Source organism: Schistocerca americana, chromosome X (assembly GCF_021461395.2).
Source record: "Schistocerca americana isolate TAMUIC-IGC-003095 chromosome X, iqSchAmer2.1, whole genome shotgun sequence".
Lineage (NCBI taxonomy): Eukaryota > Metazoa > Arthropoda > Insecta > Orthoptera > Acrididae > Schistocerca > Schistocerca americana.
The window spans coordinates 968,026,772-968,050,506 of record NC_060130.1 but is presented as its reverse complement, the minus strand read 5'-3'; the positions used below and the strand labels follow the sequence as shown (position 1 = coordinate 968,050,506).

The following is a 23,735-nucleotide window of genomic DNA, read 5'->3' as shown; positions in this document are numbered from 1 at the left end:
CAAAGATGATGTAACTTACCAAACGAAAGCGTTGGTATGTTGATAGACACACAAATAAACGCAAACACACACACAAATAAACGCAAACACATATATAAAATTCAAGCTTTCGCAACCAACGGTTGCTTCATCAGGAAAGAGGGAAGGAGAGGGAAAGATGAAAGGATGTGGGTTTTAAGGGAGAGGGTAAGGAGTCATTCCAATCCTGGGAGCGGAAAGACTTACCTTAGGGGGAAAAAAGGACAGGTATACACTTGCGCACGCGCGCCCACACACACACACACACACACACACACACACACACACACACATACACATACATATATATACACTCCTGGAAATTGAAATAAGAACACGGTGAATTCATTGTCCCAGGAAGGGGAAACTTTATTGACACATTCCTAGGGTCAGATACATCACATGATCACACTGACAGAACCACAGGCACATAGACACAGGCAACAGAGCATGCACAATGTCGGCACTAGTACAGTGTATATCCACCTTTCGCAGCAATGCAGGCTGCTATTCTCCCATGGAGACGATCGTAGAGATGCTGGATGTAGTCCTGTGGAACGGCTTGCCATGCCATTTCCACCTGGCGCCGACGCTTCATCCAGTCCCAAACATGCTCAATGGGGGACACATCCGGAGATCTTGCTGGCCAGGGTAGTTGACTTACACCTTCTAGAGCACGTTGGGTGGCACGGGATACATGCGGACGTGCATTGTCCTGTTGGAACAGCAAGTTCCCTTGCCGGTCTAGGAATGGTAGAACGATGGGTTCGATGACGGTTTGGATGTACCGTGCACTATTCAGTGTCCCCTCGACGATCACCAGTGGTGTACGGCCAGTGTAGGAGATCGCTCCCCACACCATGATGCCGGGTGTTGGCCCTGTGTGCCTCGGTCGTATGCAGTCCTGATTGTGGCGCTCACCTGCACGGAGTCAAACACGCATACAACCATCATTGGCACCAAGGCAGAAGCGACTCTCATCGCTGAAGACGACACGTCTCCATTCATCCCTCCATTCACGCCTGTCGCGACACCACTGGAGGCGGGCTGCACGATGTTGGGGCGTGAGCGGAAGACGGCCTAACGGTGTGCGGGACCGTAGCCCAGCTTCATGGAGACAGTTGCGAATGGTCCTCGCCCATACCTCAGGAGCAACAGTGTCCCTAATTTGCTGGGAAGTGGCGGTGCGGTCCCCTACGGCACTGCGTAGGATCCTACGGTCTTGGCGTGCATCCGTGCGTCGCTGCGGTCCGGTCCCAGGTCGACGGGCACGTGCACCTTCCGCCGACCACTGGCGACAACATCGATGTACTGTGGAGACCTCACGCCCCACGTGTTGAGCAATTCGGCGGTACGTCCACCCGGCCTCCCGCATGCCCACTATATGCCCTCGCTCAAAGTCCGTCAACTGCACATACGGTTCACGTCCACGCTGTCGCGGCTTGCTACCAGTGTTAAAGACTGCGATGGAGCTCCGTATGCCACGGCAAACTGGCTGACACTGACGGCGGCGGTGCACAAATGCTGCGCAGCTAGCGCCATTCGACGGCCAACACCACGGTTCCTGGTGTGTCCGCTGTGCCGTGCGTGTGATCATTGCTTGTACAGCCCTCTCGCAGTGTCCGGAGCAAGTATGGTGGGTCTGACACACCGGTGTCAATGTGTTCTTTTTTCCATTTCCAGGAGTGTATATATATCCATCCGCACATATACAGACACAAGCAGACATTTTCTGCTTGTGTCTGTATATGTGCGGATGGATATGTGTGTGTGTGCGAGTGCATACCTGTCCTTTTTTCCCCCTAAGGTAAGTCTTACCGCTCCCAGGATTGGAATGACTCCTTACCCTCTCCCTTAAAACCCACATCCTTTCATCTTTCGCTCTCCTTCCCTCTTTCCTGATGAAGCAACCGTTGGTTGCGAAAGCTTGAATTTTGTGTGTGTGTTTGCGTTTATTTGTGTGTCTATCAACATACCAACGCTTTCGTTTGGTAAGTTACATCATCTTTGTTTTTAGATATATTTTTCCCACGTATAATGTTTCCCTATATTATATTCATGTTATGAGTTTATATGTTGATGAGCTCAAATCACCTAAATTATAAACTTCCATTAATAGCTCGAAAATGAAGGATTTTTGGACATTTGTTTATATGAACTTTTTTCTTGTTTGGTGTAAGGAACCTGTTCTTAAAATTATTTTTGGCACACACTTTCTTATTATGCCGATCCAACAATTTACAAGGCCAAATTAGCTCTGATTTAAGCATTCATGAATTTTGTATATCAATCGTAATTTTTACAGGGGGCCTGCAAGAAGCATAAATATTTCTCTTATCTCTGCTTTGCATTGCAAAGGGAGTAAACACTTGGCTCATGACACTTCTAGTGCTGGCAAAAGCTTTCACTCTCCTCTCCTTATAATCCCTGTCCAGTTGTTGTTCCCACATGGTTCCTTGCCTTTTGGTATTCTGCTTGAATTTATGGTCTACCATTATTTGATAGGTAAGACTTGTAATTCTGAGAACTCATGAGTGTGAACACACATCCCTCCACCCCCACCCATCTCTTCAACTTCATCTGCTTTTGATTGTTCATTAACTGGAAATCTTGATAGTTTAAAGGAAATATTGAAATATAGCAAAATAAGTTCAAAGTGTGTTTTTAATCTACAGGTCTGCCACCCATGGTACATGGCGCAAAAGCAGTTGCTATGAATACTCAGGATTCTATTGCTGTTGCAAGGTGGCGAGAATCTAACAGAGCGGTAACTATTGTAACAGTTTCACATATCAACATTTTTGTAAAAAGCAGATGATCTATTTTTTATGTCAAAATGTGGTTAACATGTAAAAATTGGTAAATCCTAATTTCACTTTTCTGTAGCACTGATACATTTCATTTGCACGAGTGTAATTTTGTATAGTTCGCAGATATGAGAACTGACGCACAGTCGATTCAACAATTTGTGAATCTAAATTATTGACTGGAGTAGTAGATGGGAAAGATTTAGAAAAAGTGAAATTTGTTGAAAGACTGCTCCACCATCACATTTTAAGATGGAAGATAGATTTAACAAGAAAAAGTGGAATGTATATATCCAGAGAATATTATTTAAAGTATAATAAGTCTGAAAGTTTCAGGAAAGTGTAGGTAAAGTACAGAGACAAATGACGAATTTGCAGCACTCAGCAGGGTTTTTAGAACAAGGGGAAACCTATGCCAACAGCAGCTTCATTGGTATTTGTATTGTTATGAAGAGGAAAGAAGCTTTGCTACTGAAAGACCCCAATAAGAGAAGTTCATTGTCATGCAGAGAAAGTTTTCTAGCAAGTCATCTTTTATAGTTCTTCTGTTGAGCATGGGCGTCAGATCATCAAATGGTGCTAACAACCAGTCAGTGGATGGAAGTCAGAAGACAAATGATAGAACAGGCAGCCACATTAATCTTCTTGGGGAATTGGTTGGCCCAGTAAATCTTCAAATTCCCTTCCTTGTCATTGCAAGTCTCATTGATTTATATCCATGACAGGTAGTCTAAATTATTGAGCCAAAGAGTTCAAATCCATCTCACTGTATTTGCTATGAGGGGTTAGAAACATCCCATTTATCATGTAAGAAGCAGTCGGGAAAGGTAAGACAAAAAGTTGGAAGATACTCCCAACTGCCTCTTGGTGGTGGTGGTGGTACAGGTGGTACATCTCCCTGTACTAGGAGAATCAAAGACATTGTCATTTCCAACTTGACACTGGGCAGTTACCACAAAGATGGCAAGAAATTATCCTTGATAGTAGTAGCACACATGGTCCTAGGATTTTTTCTGTCACATATCATTTCTTTCACCTTTGCAAAGATGTGTTGATATGAAACATGATGAGTTGCAGTCTTATTCAGAATGCCCATAATCTGTAGGTTCCCCTAAAACTGGCTGTATAAGTCAGTTCAAAGGTTGGAGGAAGGGAACGGTGCATCACATCATGGTACCCAATGCAGTCTGGACATTGTATATGTCATTCTTTTTCAGTGAACCTGGCTGGTCAGTTCCCCAATACCAGAGCAGTCACAATTTTAATGCCTAGCTTGTGGTTAAGCAGGGTGTGATGTGCTAGTGACTCCCCTGGGTATTTAGACAATGTTGGCTGTGTGCAGGATTGATGAACCTGAAGTTTCTGATCTGGGAACTGGTGATTGCCATCAGTCCTTTATAACTGTAAGCTCTGGCTATGTTTCAGTATCCACAATGAGGTGCTGTAGTGTTATTGGAATCATAACTTAACCACTTGGAGTATGAGGGTGGTACAGGTCCCTATAAAATAAATATTAACAATGAGATGCACTAAATGACAAATTATTCATTACCTCAGGCACCTACCCATCGAACAATTTTTTAACAATCTTTTGTTAGAAAAGGAGACTTACAAGATATGAACAAAAATCTGTGTATTAGAAATTGATGTTGCATTTGTTAATATTAAAACATCATGTAGATGTTTGTGCTCTATACCTTTAATATGTTTTGGGAAAATGACATTGTAATGTCTTTGTACTTTTTTTAAATGTCGGGATATTCGTGTGTTATGCTATTATTACAAGACAAAGTTATTTTAGATTTAGTAACTTCAATAAAGAAGGTACTTCCAGTGTAGTTTTTGAAGTATTCTGTTATAATATTTTAGATAATCACTACAATTTCAGTGCAGTGTGTGTCTAAACTAGGTTTAAGAATCATGACAGAAGGCAGTATACATGGAGAGACCTGGAGACACTGAAAGGTTTAAGATGGATTAAATAATGTTAGAACAGAGATTTGGAAACTAGGTTTTAAACTGCAAAACATTTACACAGGTAGATGTGAAATCTGGACATAATTTATTGGTTATGAATTGCATAACAGAATCTAAGAAATTGCAAAAACATAGGAAAGTATGGGACCTGGCTAAATTGAAAGAACCAGTGGGTGTACAGAATTTCAAAGCAAATGCTGGGCAATCATGGGCTAAAACAAGGAAAGGAATACTACAGAAGATGAATGGGTAGTTTTGAGAGATGAAATAGTGAAGGCAGTGGAGGATCATTGGATCACATAGGCAAAATGACAAGGCTTTGAAGAAATTCTTGGATTACGCAAGATACTGAATTTAATTGATGAAAGGAGAAAATACAAAAACATACCAAATGAAGCAAGTGAAAGAAAATACAGACATCTAAGAAATAAGATTGACATAAGGTGCAAAATGGATGTGGAAACATGCATGAGTAGGGGAAAGATTGGTGCCTTTGGAGAAAACAATAGTGGCTGTATGAATATCAAGAGCCTATATGACAAAGCAAAGGAGGGAAAACCGAAAGATGGAGGAAGGATGGTCTATACAAGAGAAACAGACTGTAAGAAAATCTCATAGAAAGAGAGGAGGGTGTAAGTGAAGATGATACGGAGATTGATAGTGTAAGAAGACTTTCACAGAGTAATGAAAGACGTTGTGAGAAAAGGCTTTGGAACAGATACCATTCCCTAGGAATTATTGAGATCCTTTGGAGAGCCAGCCATAACAAAACTGTCCCAACTTGTGTGCAAGATATGAGACATGTGAAATACCCTTTCCTTCAAGAAGAATGTCTTGAAGTAAATTTCTAGAGAAAACAGAAGCTGACATGTGTGAATATTACCAAATCAGCAGTTTACGAAGTCGTAGTTGCAAAATAGTACCACAGATTATTTACAGAAGAAAGGAAAAACTGGTAGAAACTACAAACAATCCTGTTGGAGGAACATCCGCAACTGAACATTATACCAGAGTTAGAAAATACCGCTACAGTTGTAAGGTTCTTTTATTTAGGACACAACTGGTTTTGGGCTCTTATACGCCCATCTTCAGGTGGTTGTAACTTAGTGGTGTGACTCCAAGTGCCATGGTGGACAAGTACAAGACATGGTGTGCTACCATCGAGTGCAGAGCCTGAAACCAGTTGTGTCTTAAATAAAAGAACCTTACAACTGTAGTGGTATTTTCAACCTGTAGCTGGAAGAAACTAATATCAGGAAAGAACAGTTTGGGCTTCAGAGAAATGTAGGAGCACACAAGGCAACATTGACTTCATGAATTGTTTTTTAAGGTAAATTGAAGAAGGAAAGCATATGTCTAATGCCTTTGAAGATTTTGGGAAAGCTTTTGACAATGATGACTGAAGTACACTCTTTAAAATTCTGAAAGTAACAAAGAGTGAAAAGTTATGTACAACTTGTACAGAAACCAAACTACAGTTATGAGTCAAAAGGACATGAAAGAGAAGCAGTAGCTGAGACAGAAGTGAGGCAATGTTCTAGTCTGTCCACACTGTTATTCGATCTGTACATTGAGCAAGCAGTATAGAAGACCAAGCAGAAAATTTATTTCAATACACCACATATTAATGGAGTGCATTTTACATCCTTGTGTGATGTCAACAGCATTACATTTGTCAGTGTTCAAGTATTGTACATATTTTAAAATGTTGTTTACTAGACAAAGTCCAACCTAAAGTTGTAGACTGGAGAAAATTTAATGTGTTGCTGAATGTCAGGCTAATCCTGTTTCAGTTTAGACATTGCACCTTTAATTATTCTATTTGTAAATGTCCCAAATTTCTCTCGTTTTACCACCAGACTCATTACATTAAATGTATGTAGGAGGAAGTTATATGTTTCTTGACTTATCTTAAAATTTATTCTCTCAATATTTTCTGAGAAGCATTCAAAAAAAAACATAATGTTTTGCATTTGATGTCTCGTACTCATGGTGGTTGAACAGTTCCACTAACAACTGTGTGATGAACCACACAGGTCGATTTTGAATTTTCTCCCCTTTGTAAGGAGTAGCATCCAAATAGTCCCACCCTCTCTTTGATTTATCTTACTGCATACCATACCATACCATACCATACCATGTGCAGTAAAGCCAAGGTGAGACTTAAGCTTCATGTTATTTTAGAAGTATTTTAACCATCTGAAAACTAATGTACACCACGACATGAACTTTTTCCAAGACAGAATCGGTTTGCCTGGCATTGAACACCTGAACTTCAACAAGCACTTCATCTGAGCCAGTCATTGAATTGTAGTGTGTTGATGTGAAACTGCTGAGCTGATTCAGACAGTGAATTAACTTATGCATTGATTCTAGATTACCACACGATTTTGGTATATTTGTGGTAGTCCCAAGAGAAACAGCACCTATGCCAGAGGCTGCAGAGCTTGGTGACACAAATGAGGTATGACTTCTCTGCCCAGAGGAATTGCACGTACATTGTCATCACCCAACACTGCTGTGTCTAATAATGATTAAACAGTGTACTATAATAAACAATGTACAGATTTCATCAAACTGCAAATATACTGACTCATTCAAAGGTGCTTATTTGCAAACCAATGCTTACCATATTGTGTCTACCCAGGACAAGAAAACAGTATACTAGTCCTCTTCCAGTAAACTCCCTGTACCTGATTCTTTAAAGAATTGAACTCACATGTATAAATCAGCTTCAAATGTCTGACTACTTTGCAAATGAGTTAATGTGTTTAATATTTGACATTGAGTTTTTAAGTGAGAAAAGTTTAGAAAAGTTGTATATTATGTGTAAAGCTTGTTGTAAGTTACTATGTACTCTCATTTTCAAACACTGGACATGTATAGTCCATGTAATTTGCACTCTGTTGTAAGCAAAATCTAGTTTTTCACACATCACAATGTTTGTGACATCATATCTCATGAAATGTGTGCCATGAAATGATATAATTTTGCAGGTACATTCAGTGGTATATGTGGATACTATCTGCAAAATGTATTGTGAATGGAATTTGTAGTAAATAAGTAATAAATTAAAATGTTATGCTCCATGCTGAAGTTTTACTGTATGGGCAGCAAAAAAGTAGTAAGCGATAATTTTTTTTCCTGTTATCATTTTGTGAGGTGTGTCAGTGGGAAAAATTTCATTTGAGTTTGAAATTAGGTCTACAGTTTGTAGGAAGTCGCCAAGTGCTCTCATTCTTGAATACTGGATGAATCGAGTCTGGGTAATTTGCACTTTGTGATTTATGCTGCCTCAAGAAATACACACAGTTTCTAACTTACTTGACTTACTGCCTTAAAACTTTTAATGCTAGGTTGTACCTCTTAATGAGTATATTATGACAACAGTTTCAATTTTTTAAGTTCAGTCAATAATCATTTGAATTATTGAAAATCAAATTTTTTCGCCCATGGAAGCCATTAGTTAGGCAACCTGCAGGGAAATATTGATATCCACTGTCATGAAAACGGCTGTGTGCTCTGCTCAGTTGGGAATGTGAGAGCACCAGTCTTATTTTGCATCATAGAAGGAAGGCAACAGCCAAGAATGCTGCTGCTCCTGTTGTTGTTGTTGTTGTTGTAATCAGCCAGTAGGCGTGCACAACAACAACAGCAGGTGATACAACAACTCCAGTGGCTGCTTGAGTTGTTATTCCTTTTCTTGTAGTTACTGTGGAACCAGCTACTGTAGGAGATAAAATTGTCAAATAAAATGTATAAAATTATCACCACACATTCTAAAGTTGTAAGAAAACAGTAGCTGAGCAGAAATTACTTTCACCAAATGAAGTTCATAGTTCAAACAGTAAAAACAGTTAAAGTGGAAATATTAATCTGGGTTTTTGGAATTATATGTTCCCTGATCAAGGAGGAATGGGGTATTGATTGGAGAATACTGGAAAGGGGGAAGGGGGGTTTTCTGGTCATTCGCACCGTAAGCTGGTATCCGGTTCCCAGTTACTAAGTATGTTCTACAACAAGACAAGAAAATTACTCCTGGCATACCACAGACATTATTGAAATAAAAAAATTAATAACTATTAAGTGCATTGAGTGATAATTACAGCCAGTGTGTCAGACGATAGCTGTGGGAATCAGCTATAGTCATTGATTGTCATACATTGCTAACTAATGCACAGCCATTTGATCACAGCAAATTATGCAAATGTGTCAGAACAATGATCCCTCCACACATCCACTCATCATGGAGCAGCACATTTACCCATTACCTTGTCCTGTTTCCCAGTATGTGTAAGTCTTAGCTTGATTCCTTTCGTTGGTTAAATAGTCAGTTGGCCATTAATAAAGATGCAAACCAATTGAAATTGGAACAGCTTACACATATTCTAAAACCATCATGAGTAAGGGCATAAAAATATGCTCCATAAGAAACCATGTTCATTTGTATCCTTACATTTTGACATGTTTTCTTTGTCATAAACGTTAGGTACATGTGTTTATGAATGAACCATGGTTGGAAAGGACAGATGAAGAAAGATGCATCTGTTAGCATGTATTTATTACATATAAGTTGCTGCAGTTTGGTGGGTGAGCTCATGATGGCGTGTAAGGCCACACTCGAGGCACACCGAGGGCATCTGTTGGGAGATGGCGAGAAAGTAACATGTGTACATGCCTCTGTTAGTAAACACTGTTATGAGCTTGAACTTCGAGAATCTGGCAGCCAGATGGAACTCTTTACTTCTGGGAGTGTCAGGCAGTGAGCAGTGTGGGACTTAGAATTATTTCCACTCCTGTTCATAATTGTTACTTGTTAGTCTGAAACTTTTTATTAGTTCTTAAAGAAACTTACAGTTTGTTTAATATACTATTGAGCTTTAACTGTATGGGTTAGCTGTTGGTTTATGAATTGTTAATGTGTTATGGGACTTTGTATTATGAACATATGCAATGAATAGATGACTGAGGGAACCTACCTCTACTTGAACTGCAGATACATATACTTTACTGTGTGTATACCGTTGTTGTCTGTTGACTTGACACTCTACCTGCATACTTTTTGTAGGGCCACCATTCTACTTATTGTGTTTAGTGGGTGAATAAAATTCATCAAAACTTAAATCACTGGTGTAACCTACCATTAGTGATCCTAAGGGATTTGTCGCAATTATTTATCATTAACCAATTATTTAATTGATAAATTTTCTGCACTTAGTATTTCATCAGTAGCTTCACTTACAAAAGCTATTTTATTTCAAATAACTTAACTGCAGGGCATAAGTGTGATTTTTTGCTACCCACCCTTAAGACAGCAGTATATAATGATAATGACCAAGCAACAATCAGGGTCATCATTTTCCCAACCTTTGTAGGCAAGTAACCAATCCCTGTGTCAGCCAAGGCATTCAGGTGGAATCAACATGCCTGTATGTAGTGTGTCAGAAGAATGAGATGTGCACACAGTTACCATGTTAGCAATCCCATTTGGGAGAAATTAATTTTCCAGGGAGCTGTGCAAAGTGTAACATTGTTTTAATAGCTGTCAAGAGCATCACATCCACAGTTGGAAACCTTGTTGAAAGTCCAATGTTTGTGGATGCTTTTGCCAATTCTACTCTTCATCCACCTGTACAACCACAAAGGTGCAACCACAGCTGACCATCAGTAAGGGTCGTATAAAATTTCTGAGCCTAATGTGATGAACAGTCGACATTCGGGAATTGGCCACTTGCAACCCTGCCATTCGGGATCTCTGCTGTAGAATGTCTTGTATTTCTGAAGGTATCAGACCTCATGATAATGAGTCATCAATGGAAAAATCTGCTGCCTGCGTGTACTCAAAGATTCAAAGTGATTTTAACATTGTCAGAGTGTAAGAAATCTTGTACTCCAGAATTCATGTCTTAAAGCTGGTCTTCTTCAGTTTTAAAATTGTGTCAACATTTTATTGTCATCTGTATGGATGAATCTAAGAAGGGGAATATACTCAGTTGTTCAGCAATTTTCCTTGATGGGGGTCTTCAGAGTATGCATTCCAAGACAACTAACAAGTTATGATGCTGAGGTATATGGAGCCTGAAAGATCTGGAGTAGGTGAGAAGCCATTGTAGTGGAAAGTTTTTCATCTGTTCTGCTTCCCTCAGTTCCTTGCAATCTGTATAAAAAATATATCCAGTAGAAGAAAGGATTCAGACTATCCAGGATTCCTTACAGTGCATGCAAAACCAAGGCAAAGAGTTGGTATTCTGCTGGGTATTGGGACACACTGGGATACAGGTATTGACAATCTGACAAAAGTATCCAAGGTGGCATGATTCAGTGTGCCATCCCACAACACATTGTCCGTTTGACAGACAGAAGGATCATGTTCAGTGGGAAGATGTGCAGTCAGACGTGGTAAACTACAAACTGCAGACAATCAAGTTGACCACCCAAGCAAGACAAATCTCATGCCAGCCCCACAGGTGGGAGGAAATGGTGTTCACCAAATTAAGGATAGGACACTTTCCATTGATGTACAGTCTCCTTCTCCAGCAGGATGAAGCACCAGTATGTGAAGCTTCTGGAATAGTATTTTCAATACAAAATATTTTGTTGTTGTTGTTGTGGTCTTCAGTCCTGAGACTGGTTTGATGCAGCTCTCCATGCTACTCTATCCTGTGCAAGCTTCTTCATCTCCCAGTACCTAATGCAACCTACATCCTTCTGAATCTGCTTGGTGTATTCATCTCTTGGTCTCCCTCTACAATTTTTACCCTCCACGCTGCCCTCCAATACTAAATTGGTGATCCCTTGATGCCTCAGAACATGTCCTACCAACCGATGCCTTCTTCTGGTCAAGCTGTGCCACAAACTTCTCTTCTCCCCAATCCTACTCAATACTTCCTCATTAGTTGTGTGAACTACCCATCTAATCTTCAGCATTCTTCTGTAGCACCACATTTTGAAAGCTTCTATTCTCTTCGTATCTAAACTATTCCATGTTTCACTTCCATACATGGCTACACTCCATACAAATACTTTCAGAAACGACTTCCTGACATTTAAATCTATACTCGATGTTAACAAATTTCTCTTCTTCAGAAAAGCTTTCCTTGCCGCTGCCAATCTACATTTTATATCCTCTTTACTTCGCGCATCATCAGTTATTTTGCTCCCCAGATAGCAAAACTCCTTTACTACTTTAAGTGTCTCATTTCCTAATCTAATTCCCTCAGCATTACCCGACTTAATTCGACTACATTCCATTATCCTCGTTTTGCTTCTGTTGATTTTTATCTTATATCCTCCCTTCAAGACACTATCCATTCCGTTTAACTGCTCTTCCAAGTCCTTTTCTGTCTCTGACAGAATTACAATGTCATCTGCGAACCTCAAAGTTTTTATTTCTTCTCCATGGATTTTAATACCTACTCCGAATTTTTCTTTTGTTTCCTTCACTGCATGCTCAATATACAGATTGAATAACATCGGTGAGAGGCTACAACCCTGTCTCACTCCCTTCCCAACCACTGCTTCCCTTTCATGCCCCTCAACTCTTATAACTGCCATTTGGTTTCTATACAAATTGTAAATAGCCTTTCACTCCCTATATTTTACCCCTGCCACCTTCAAAATTTAAAAGAGAGTATTCCAGTCAATGTTGTCAAAAGCTTTCTTTAAGTCTACAAATGCTAGAAACGTAGGTTTGCCTTTCCTTAATCTAGCTTCTAAGATAAGCCGTAGGGTCAGTATTGCCTCATGTTTTCCAATATTTCTACGGAATCCAAACTGATCTTCCCCAAGGTTGGCTTCTACTAGTTATTCCATTCGTCTGTAAAGAATTCGTGTTAGTATTTTGCAGCCGTGACTTATTAAACTGATAGTTTGGTAATTTTCAAATCTGTCAACACCTGCTTTCTTTGGGATTAGAATTATTATATTCTTCTTGAAGTCTGAGGGTATTTCACCTGTCTCATACATCTTGCTCACCAGATGGTAGAGCTTTGTCGGGACTGGCTCTCCCAAGGCTGTCAGTAGTTCTAATGGAATGTTGTCTACTCCCGGGGCCTTGTTTCGACTCAGGTCTTTCAGTGCTCTGTCAAACTCTTCACGCAGTATCATATCTCCCATTTCATCTTCATCTACATCCTCCTCCATTTCCATAATATTGTCCTCAAGTACATCGCCCTTGTATAGACCCTCTATATACTCCTTCCACCTTTCTGCTTTCCCTTCTTTGCTTAGAACTGGGTTTCCATCTGAGCCCTTGATATTCATACAAGTAGTTCTCTTTTCTCCAAAGGTCTCTTTAATTTTCCTATAGGCAGTATCTATCTTACCCCTAGTGAGATAAGCCTCTACATCCTTACATTTATCCTCTAGCCATCACTGCTTAGCCATTTTGCACTTCCTGTTGATCTCATTTTTGAGACGTTTGTATTCCTTTTCGCCTGCTTCATTTACTGCATTTTTATATTTTCTCCTTTCATTAATGAAATTCAATATTTCTTCTGTTACCCAAGGATTTCTACTAGCCCTCGTCTTTTTATCTACTTGATCCTCTGCTGCCTTCACTATTTCATCCCTCAAAGCTACCCATTCTTCTTCTACTGTATTTCTTTCCCTCATTCCTGCCATTTGTTCCCTTACGCTCTCCCTGAAACTCTGTACAACCTCTGGTTTAGTCAGTTTATCCAGGTCCCATCTCCTTAAATTCCCACCTTTTTGCAGTTTCTTCAGTTTTAATCTACAAAAAATATTTTAGCTATAGGTAATTCATATGTTGACTTAAGAAAACCTGGAGCGTGTCCCCCATCCTAGCTCACAACTGCAACAGTGTAACACCCATTCTAAAATATTTTTAAGTGGCTGTACTATCAAAGAGCTCTGAGTTGATGGCTCAGCCTGTATTTTTTTATTAAGTGATCAGCTATCCGCATATGACAGAAGTTTTAACATTTTAATTCAGCTATTTTTCATTCCATAAAGTAGCATCTCAAATCATTTTTATGTGAAGACAAGCTATATTTTAAGTATTTTGGCTCACTTTCCAAGAAAAATGTTATGGACCATAGTAACTTAGCTTTTAGATAACCCAAACTCACTGGTAACACTGGTCCACAGTGTTCTGGGTGTGTCTGGCGCATCTCTCTGTAGCATCCAGCAGGAATCAGCCAACATAGAAGTAGTCCACAGCCCCGTGTACTGCTGTTCCATGAGAGAAATCTCATGGTGGAACCACTCGCCATGCTCAGTACTGAATGCACCCTAGTTGTCTTGGAATACATCGAGGTGGGAGTAAAGAAAGAGCATCTTAAAAAATCATGTGGCAGCCAATGATGTTATAAGCATGAATGAGTTCATCCACAAGGTCCCTGTAACTTTGGCTCTCCTGTTTCCCAAGAACAATATTGCCATGTTACAAAAACAATGCCACACATGCAGCTGATCAGACATTAGGATGGACTCAAAGTTTAAGTCCCGCAGTAGCTAGGGTATCTGAGGACCAATGAGTATCCCCTTTGTGATCGTCTTTGTGAAGCGTTGTGGAAACTTCTTACACAAACTCTGAAATTCTGCTTCTTCCTGTGTGTGCACAGTCTCAACAAATGCTGTCACATGTCCCAACTTAATGTGCAATAGTGGGAGAACAATTTTGTTCAGGTTCACTAGGAGTTGTTCTGCAATATTTTTTTATCCAGGGACCAGAGTTGTTTGTGGAGGCCATTCCCTCTGTGTTGTAGTGTTCTTCTCTTGCGTGATTGTTCCATTCACGCAGTTAGCACTGAGACTTCATGTAACCCTCTTTCAAACTCAACAACATTGCACTGACTTTGAAATCTCCACATATGGCCCATTCATGCTTATTGTAATTAATACAGTTTACACCAGATTTCAATATGGTTCATCTTTCTTTAACTAAGGTAGCATATGTGAGAGGAATGGAAGGCCTTTCATTACTATTGGGTAACAGTACTGCCTTCAGACTTGTTTTTAGCCATCTATAAAGAATCTCCACTATCTGGTTTGTATGTAATGTTTACTTCTTTCAACAAACCATCAATACCAGTGCAGAAGGTAATGTCACCTTCAGTATTGGAATGACATTTAAGTTTTTTCTGATGCTCCTGAAACATGGACACACACTTTGTAAGCAAAGAGATCCCACTGCTACGGTCACGAGACCCAATATTTTGGATTTACAATTTGGAAGATCTAAATCACTAAGCAGATCACTTAGTTCGCACTGTGTGATTTTGTGTGTTCTCCAGATGATGATGTTGGTGTAAATGTAGGGTCAGTGTCACTAGAGGATGACTACACTTATTCAGCTATATGTGTCACTGTAGCTCATCAGTATCACTACTTGATGGTGGTACATGTAGGGGACAGCAACTGGCAAGTCTTCACCATGAGCCACAGGGCAAATGACAGATAAGATGTGAGGTAATTGAATATTCCTCAGTCGCTTGGTATTGAATCCTTTGCTGAAGGGGGTTACCATACACAAATAGCAATCTGATCCATGATTTGCTGGTTCATGCCAACTAGCAGACACACCAAACTACATGGAAACATTTTTACCACACATGCAAGCATACAGTGTAGATGAACATGAGCTGCAACAAATATGTGGAGCCCACAATTTATCTTTGTCTCCAACTTGGTACCCAAAATACAAGGTTTGTGGTTGTTTTACTGCTTTAGTCAATGGTCATCTTCTTGAACCATAAATGACATCTGCACAAATGTAATAAAAGTTATCAGGTTTGTTGCTTCAAGTACGGGGCATTTTTGTGAACACATACACTATGTGACACCCCCAAAAACATATGTTTTTCATATTAGGTGCATTGTGCTGCCACCTACTGCCTGGTACTCCATATCAGCGACCGCAGTAGTCATTAGACATTGTAAGAGAACAGGAAGGGGCACTCCGTAGAACTCAAGGACGTCGAACGTAGTCAGGTGATTGGGTGTCACTTGTGTCATACATCTGTACGCAAGATTTCCACACTCCTAAACATCCCTAGGTCGACTGTTTCCAATGTGATAGTGAAGTGATACGTGAAGGGACACGTATAGCACAAAAGCGTACAGGCTGACCTCATCTGTTGACTGACAGAGACTGCCGACAGTTGAAGAGGGTCATAATGTGTAATAGGCAGACATCTATCCACACCATCACACAGGAATTCCAAACTGCATATGGATCCACTGCAAGTACTTTGACAGTTAGGCGGGAGGTGAGAAAACTTGGATTTCATGGTCGAGCGGCTGCTCATAAGCCACACATCGCACCGGTAAATGCCAAACAATGCCTCGCTTGGTGTAAGGAGCGTAAACATTGGATGATTGAATAGTGGAAAAACGCTGTATGGAGTGACGAATCACGGTACACCATGTGGCGATCCACTGGCAGTGTTTGGGTATGGCGAATGCTCAGTGAACATCATCTGCCAGTGTGTGTAGTGCCAAAAGTAAAATTCAGAGGTGGTGGTGTTATGTGTGGTCGTGTTTTTAATGGAGGAGCACTTGCACCCCTTGTTGTTTTGCATGACATTATCACAGCTCAGGCATACATTGATGTTTTAAGCACCTACTCACTTCCCACTGTTGAAGAGCAGTTCGGAGATGGTGATTGCACCTTTCAACACAATCGAGCACCCGTTCGTAACGCACGGCCTGTGTCAGAGTGGTTACACAACATAACATCCCTGTAATGGACTGGCCTGCACAGAGTCCTGACCTGAATCCTATAGAACACCTTTTGGATGTTTTGGAACACCGACTTCGTGCCAGGCCTCACCAACCGACCTCGATACCTCTCCTCCGTGCAGTACTCCGTGAAGAATGGGCAACCATTCCCCAAGAAACCTAGCACCTGATTGAATGTAGGCCTGCGAGAGTGGAAGCTGTCATCAAGGCTAAGGGTGGGCCAACACCATACTGAATTCCAGCATTCCCGGTGGAGGGTGCCACAAACTTGTAAGTCATTTTCAGGCAGGTGTCTGGATACTTTTGATCACATAGTGTACATGCACACCATAACACAATTCTTCAATTTGAACCCTTCACCCCTCATGCATTCACTGTGAACTGCCATGACACCTGTTCCACTAACAATTGAACTGAAGCAGTACAAGAGCACACAGCCGTGACAAATGACAATTAAAATCATGTCTGGTTTCTGCATTTGACAACGCTCACGTGACTGGATGGTGTGCGCATGAGTCATGGTGTTAAGCAGGGTTTTCAAAATGTACTGGATACATCCACCTCACTCATTTATGGCAGAGGAACCCTTGTCACTATGCCTTTGCATGTAGCCCTTATAATGTACCACAAGTGTGGCTGTGAAATGTAAACACATAATTTGCTTGTATCCCTGAGATTGGAAACAGTTTTAACTTCGATAGTGAAGGGAGACGAAAATTTAATAGTCATGGGTGACTGGAATTCGAGTGTAGGAAAAGGGAGAGAAGGAAACGTAGTAGGTGAATATGGATTGGGGCTAAGAAATGAAAGAGGAAGCCGCCTGGTAGAATTTTGCACAGAGCACAACTTAGATGGTGTCTTGAAGGGAGGATATAAGATGAACATCAACAAAAGTAAAACGAGAATAATGGAATGTACTCGAATTAAGTCGGGTGATGTTGAGGGTATTAGATTAGGAAATGAGACACTTAAAGTAGTAAAGGAGTTTTGGTATTTGGGGAGCAAAATAACTGGTGATGGTCGAAGTAGAGAGGATATAAAATGTAGACTGGCAATGGCAAGGAAAGCGTTTCTGAAGAAGAGAAATTTGTTAACATCGAGTATAGATTTAAATGTCAGGAAGTTGTTTCTGAAAGTATTTGTATGGCATGTAGCCATGTATGGAAGTGAAACATGGACGGTAAATAGTTTGTACAAGAAGAGAATAGAAGCTTTCGAAATGTGGTGCTACAGAAGAAAGCTGAAGATTAGATGGGTAGATCACATAACTAATGAGGAAGTATTGAATAGGATTGGGGAGAACAGAAGTTTGTGGCACAACTTGACCAGAAGAAGGGATCGGTTGGTAGGACATGTTCTGAGGCATCAAGGGATCACCAATTTAGTATTGGAGGGCAGCGTGGCTTGCGGAGTATCTATGTAGATGCAGAATGACTATCTTAATAGCAGAGAGTAGAAGCAAAAGTAAAAACAAACTTAACATTAAAATTGTGAACAGTATAATAAAGTAGTTTACAAAAAGTATTTTTCAACTATAAAACTAAATAAAATTATCAAAGAAGTGAAAAATATCAGATATTGTGACATGTATGTCGGCTCTTTAGTCATTGATAGGGGGCTGAAACATGTTCAGAATAAACTAGAACTATTCATTAGTACCACTGTGAAAATTACTTTATAACTAATGACATATTATTTTTGGGGACTTTGTCAGGCTAAAATGAACAGGAAAATATTATTCATACAGTGGTGAAATCTGAACGATTTGCTATTGTAATGTGATATAGTCTGCACTATTAGCTAGGGTAGAAATATGTGGAAAATATTGACAAGAAGAAGGGACAGGATGATGGGACTCGTTAGGAAATAAAGAAATAACTTCCATGGCACTAGAGAGAGCTGTAGTGGGTGAGAACTGTAGAGGAAGGTCAAGATTGGAAACAGGATATTTGGAAATTCCCATTACAAACTTCTAGGAATTGTAGAGGGGAGTGAGTAGATAATATTTTGAATAGGACCCAATGTCCGTAAATGTACCATTTCTGTCTACAGCTGTTTGAAAACATGTTGGTAACGCGACCACTTTTACAAGTAACTGATCGGGTGTGACTCAGTGCATCACATTTTTTACAATTCCACTCATTAACAGCGAAAGAAATTGCTCGTGTAGCTGTTGACAGGTTCTCTTCAACGTGATGCAGTAGAGCCTCTTCCAGTTAGGGTGTGCAGTGTCCTTGGATCACCACAGTCACACCCGCTGATAGCGAAGGTACCCTTTCTCGAAGCCGTTGTGTAATTGTGGCGAAAAGGGTATGCGCTGGACTTGGATGTTCTAAAGAATGATCATGATAAAGGTGACGAGCAGCTCTTCCATTACTGTGAGCTTTGTTATTCAGGGAGATCATGTTGATGTATCCTGCAAATATGTACTCAGCCATGTTGCTCTTAATACTCACAGACACGTGAATTAGGTTTGAATCGAGTCAGAGAGGTAGAATGAACGTCAAATGACATCAGCTGATCCAACATAACATTTTAGAGCAGTCTGTGATCCAGTGGCTGAACATGCCTTAGTTTCATGTTGTTCTTTTAAAATTTCTCACTGCAGAATAATTTCTTTGGAGGTTGTTACTGTGCATGATAGTGATCTAAATTTAATTCAGTAGCGACTTAAAGTATTCTTCAAATTTTACTAAACTGCTTTGCAGGTGTTTTACTAATTTGCCTTTTGTGCTTTACAGATAATTTAGACATTCTTTGTACAATCGGTATATGAAACTTTATGTATGACTCCTCTAGACGACTGTTACAGCTATGCAAATTTTACTGAACACATTGTGGAATTATGTGAAGAATAGTCTCCACCACTTGACTAAGAATTTCATCCTACATGCATGTATATTTTTTTGTGTTGTATTTTCAGCTCCTGACAGCCGTAGGACAAGTGCGACAGGCTGTAACAGTTTCGCCAGATCTGCCACCACCGCCAGATATGTCCAGCCTTAACATCAATGGTAAGATCTGTGCAATCACAGCAACTGTGAGTATTTAAATAAATATTATTCTCATTATCTGTTCAAAATCTGAGGCATGTACAGACAACAGAAAATAGTTGGTGTTAGAAATACCATTATTTTGTGGGCTATATGTGGTTTGCAGTTAGTGAAATATTAAACTGTCTAATTAATATGCTTCAGGTCTTAAGCAGTTCCAAATGGCTTACAGCTTTATGATGCCTTAATGTACCCACCTGTTTATAGTGTTTGGCTGTATATAGTAGCGATGCTTTCTTGGTTTTGGGTACTTTACTATGAAGCATTTATTGAGGTCATTGTCCATATTTAAGTCGTGGAACATATTAAGCTTTTAATCTTCTGTGTGCAATTAACTTTGTAAATATCTTCTTTTCCAGATGAAATTGTAGAACCTTTCCAGCCTTCGCTTCAGTATAATTACTTCACTGAGAAAGGTAGAGGAGAATTTAGCTTTGCATGCATTGTGGTGTGTGATAACCTTGTTTTCATTCTGATAAAGCATTTCAGAGAGACACTGAAATTGGTCCGTCACTTTCATTGTTTGCATTTATTTATTTAATAACTAGTAATTGTAAAAGAAAAGAATCTTACACTAATTTTATATAATATGCAATCTGCTTGCTGTCTGTTTGTTACTGCAGTGCAGCGGAAAGTTACTTAATTGGCTCCACTTCAAGAGGGGGGGGGGGGGGGGGGGGGGAGCAAGTTGCTTGTTATTGTTTAGGACTTTCTTGTACAGGCAAGCGTTATTTTACTATCATCCTTTGTCACCGTGTTATTGTGATGATATTAATCAATTATCTTCTAGAATGTCAGACAGACAACATACAGTGGAGATGTTTCTTTTATTCCTTGCTGCAGAAACAAGAGCCAAGAAGTGTGACAATCACTACAACAATGTCAACTTAAATAACAATAACACAGATGTGGCTGCCTTTGCAGCTATGTAATAAATTGGTATCTTGTCTGTTTTTAACTGTAAACTGCCCACTAAATCTTTAAGCGCCTCTGAATAATATGGAAAACCCTATATATCACTGTTAACATCATCTTAACCTGTAGCTGTTAATGCAGTGACTGAAATTTCCCAGCAACCTGAGAGAGGGAATATATTTTACCTTTCATCAAGAAGGGAAGATAGATTGTATAAAAAGTTTAGGAGCATTCTCTAATGTGATATTTTGCAAGTATAAAAAATTTAGGAGCATTCTTTAATGTGATATTTTGCAAGTCGAACTGCCCATATTAGGAGGTGTTCAAGGAAGCTATGAAAAAGTTTAATATTTAGGTAAGACCACTTTTCTTTATCAATTGTGTGTGACAGAGAAATATGGAAGATATGGCAAAGAAAGAAATCAACAAGACGTTGGGCCACAGCTAATGCTAAATTATGAGAGGTAACATAACAGTAAAAATGTAAGAGGACATGCTGGATAAAATGTAATGCTTTATGAAGAATTGATTGATCGTGAGAAAAATGAACAGTGAGTGCAGGAGCAGATAGGAATGCTATAGAAAACTATCAGAAATTATTAATCAAAGTTTCATTCACTAAAAATATAGTTATGACAACAATCTAACAGGCAACCTCCAATAACTCAGAATAAGAGGAGATTCAAGTCTCATTGAATCTGAAGAAGACAAGCATAGAAAGTGGTAAAGAATTATGTTACAGTGAATATGAGTATAAGACTTGCTAATGGGATTGTGTTGGTGTGAAACAGAAAGCCTAACAAAAATATGGAAAGCTTGCAAAGATTTTAATAATGCTGTAATAATTGCACCTACAACAGAAAGAAACATGATTGTGTGGAGAGCTAAGGATTCAATAAAATTATATGAAACCATGTAAAGGCATTAGAAATGGAGAAAGAGTGAGAGGTATGGAGAGAAATGTATTAAAGAAGCACTAAACTAAGAAACTTGGAATATTGCATAGTGATGACAAAAATGTATTGTATACTTTCAGAACTATTAGTTTGTTCCTTAGGGAGGAAAGAGAGATAGGTAAAGAAAGGACTGTTATAGCCTTATCACTCTCCGGCCTACTGCCGCTGGTAGCTTCAGACATTCTGTTGTGTAACCAGGCTACATAGAAAAACAAAGTATACTGCGAAAACAAATCACAACTATTGGGTAATGGCTGCAATTGTCGTAAATCCCCCCTCCGGTCCTGGGACTCACAACTCTTTCATGAGTACGCGTGTGGTGAGAATGGGACCCATTCCAGTACTTCTCCCTCCCTCTGTCCTGCAATCTTACTTTCTGACTATACCTTTTCTCAGACTAGGTCTGGGAACATATTCATTTTTGGCAACCAGGATTTCCTAGAAGACATATATTACAGCTAATCCTTTTTTTTTTTTTTTTTTTGCTCAACGATAATCATCTGGCGTTTGAATGAACATTATAAAACAGAAATGGCAACAAAAGCCTAACACATAAAACCTCATAAAGATGTGAAATACAAAAACATAACTTACAAAAAATTGGTTACTACAAGTCACATGGCAGTCCTGTTAAACCATACAATCACATTAACTGTCGATGTTGTGACTAATAATACAGGAGAACAATAATTTTCATACATCAGCAACCCCCCCTAATGGACATTCAACAGGAAACTAGTGATATGCAGTCAGTACATAGCATGAGCAGCCAAATCACTTGTGACCTCAAAGACAACCTAAGATGATGTCCAGTTGATATAAATCATAACATACAAAGATAATTTTATGATTAAAAAAAATCATAACTACAGTACAATTATAAGTAAAAAATGTACAAAAATCACAAACATGAATTATCAAAAATGGTTCCCTCCCCCCTTCATGTTGTCTTTTAGGACACAAGTTTTGTGGCTTCTCATGCCATGTTCTGACTATATGTGGCCAGTTTCCTGTAGCGTGTGCATGAAGGAGGTTGCTTATGTGAGAAAATTATTGGTCTTCTGTATTATTTCTCATAAAATTGACGTTTAATGCAATTGTATGGTTAAACATACTCGCAGTAGCCAATTTTTTGAAAGTTATGTTTTTGTATTACATATCTTTATGAGATTTCGTACATTGAAGTTTTGTTGTCATTTCTGTTTTAAAATGGTGATTCATGTGCCAGATGATGGTCATTGACTGAAACCGGTAGCAAATTAATAAATTGTTCTAATGCAGCCAAGTGCCATGTAGATCCTAACTCTTACATTTGGTGCCCACATCCACCTTTGACGTGCAGTTTTAAAGATTTATGGGCATTACATGGAAGGTTGCCCCCTAGCAAATTAATAAATTGTCTATATTCAGCCAGGTGTCATAAAGTAACTGAAACTTATATTTGGTCCCCACATCCACATTTCACCACCACTTTTCCAAATGTATGGGCATTGTGGGGAAGCTTTCCCAGTATCAACCATATTAGCCAGTCCACATGGGGGTACCTGCTCTGTGGTAGCCCCATGACAACACAAGGATCGCGTTATTGATATCTCAGCTGGTACCTCTCTGCACATGCAGAGGAATAGGTCCCTCCTTTTGGGGGCACTGGGACTCCAGGGAATAGTCATCAAGCCAGGTGACAATTGCTGTGGCTTGGTGATGCCTGTGGAGAAATCCCTTTACACGAGTAGGAAGTATCAAGGTGGATATCTTGCCAAGTGAAAAGACCCAAGTTAAAGCTACATTTGAATGTTTCAGTACTTATGACTCCAAGAACTGTCCCTCTTTGACTATGCTATGGGGGGTGTGGGTAGGGGGGTGGGGTGGGGGGGGGGAAGCAAAATCAAGTGAACTACAGAAACTGTCCCCTCTCAGTTCTTGGTTTGCATCCAGACTGGTGAAGGGTCCTTTGTAACTTCTAAGTCTTATGTTCTTTGTAGATAATGCCAAAAATGTGTGTGGAGAAATCTCTTCCCTTCGTTAGCTACAGTATGGTCTATCTTAATTGAAACAGTGACTCCTACCCAGTCTTGAGTGGTACTGTCTTTTAAGAAACTTGGTGTCATATATTTCATCTTGATAAGCCATTAGAGCATAAACCTGTTACATGGGGTTTAATTTGTCTCTGAGTCTTAATGCTGTGAACAGATGAGGAATTATTCAAAACCTTGAAGTGAAGGAATCATTTTCACACACTGTGTATGTCAAGGCCCACCATGCATAAATTTGATACCTGATCATATTCATCCTTGTATTTGAAGGGG

General features: G+C 39.7%; 1 protein-coding gene across 2 annotated transcripts in view; it reads left to right on the top strand.

Annotated features, from left to right (window-relative positions):
- The window catches only part of LOC124555714 (vinculin), a 298,529-nt gene that overhangs the window by 192,404 nt on the left and 82,390 nt on the right, over positions 1 to 23,735 (top strand). For both annotated transcript variants that reach the window (XM_047129722.1, XM_047129721.1), the window contains exons 14-16: positions 2,694 to 2,785; positions 19,429 to 19,519; positions 19,918 to 19,974. In XM_047129722.1, coding sequence (XP_046985678.1) covers positions 2,694 to 2,785; positions 19,429 to 19,519; positions 19,918 to 19,974 — 240 coding nt within the window. The remainder of the gene's footprint in view (positions 1 to 2,693; positions 2,786 to 19,428; positions 19,520 to 19,917; positions 19,975 to 23,735) is intronic.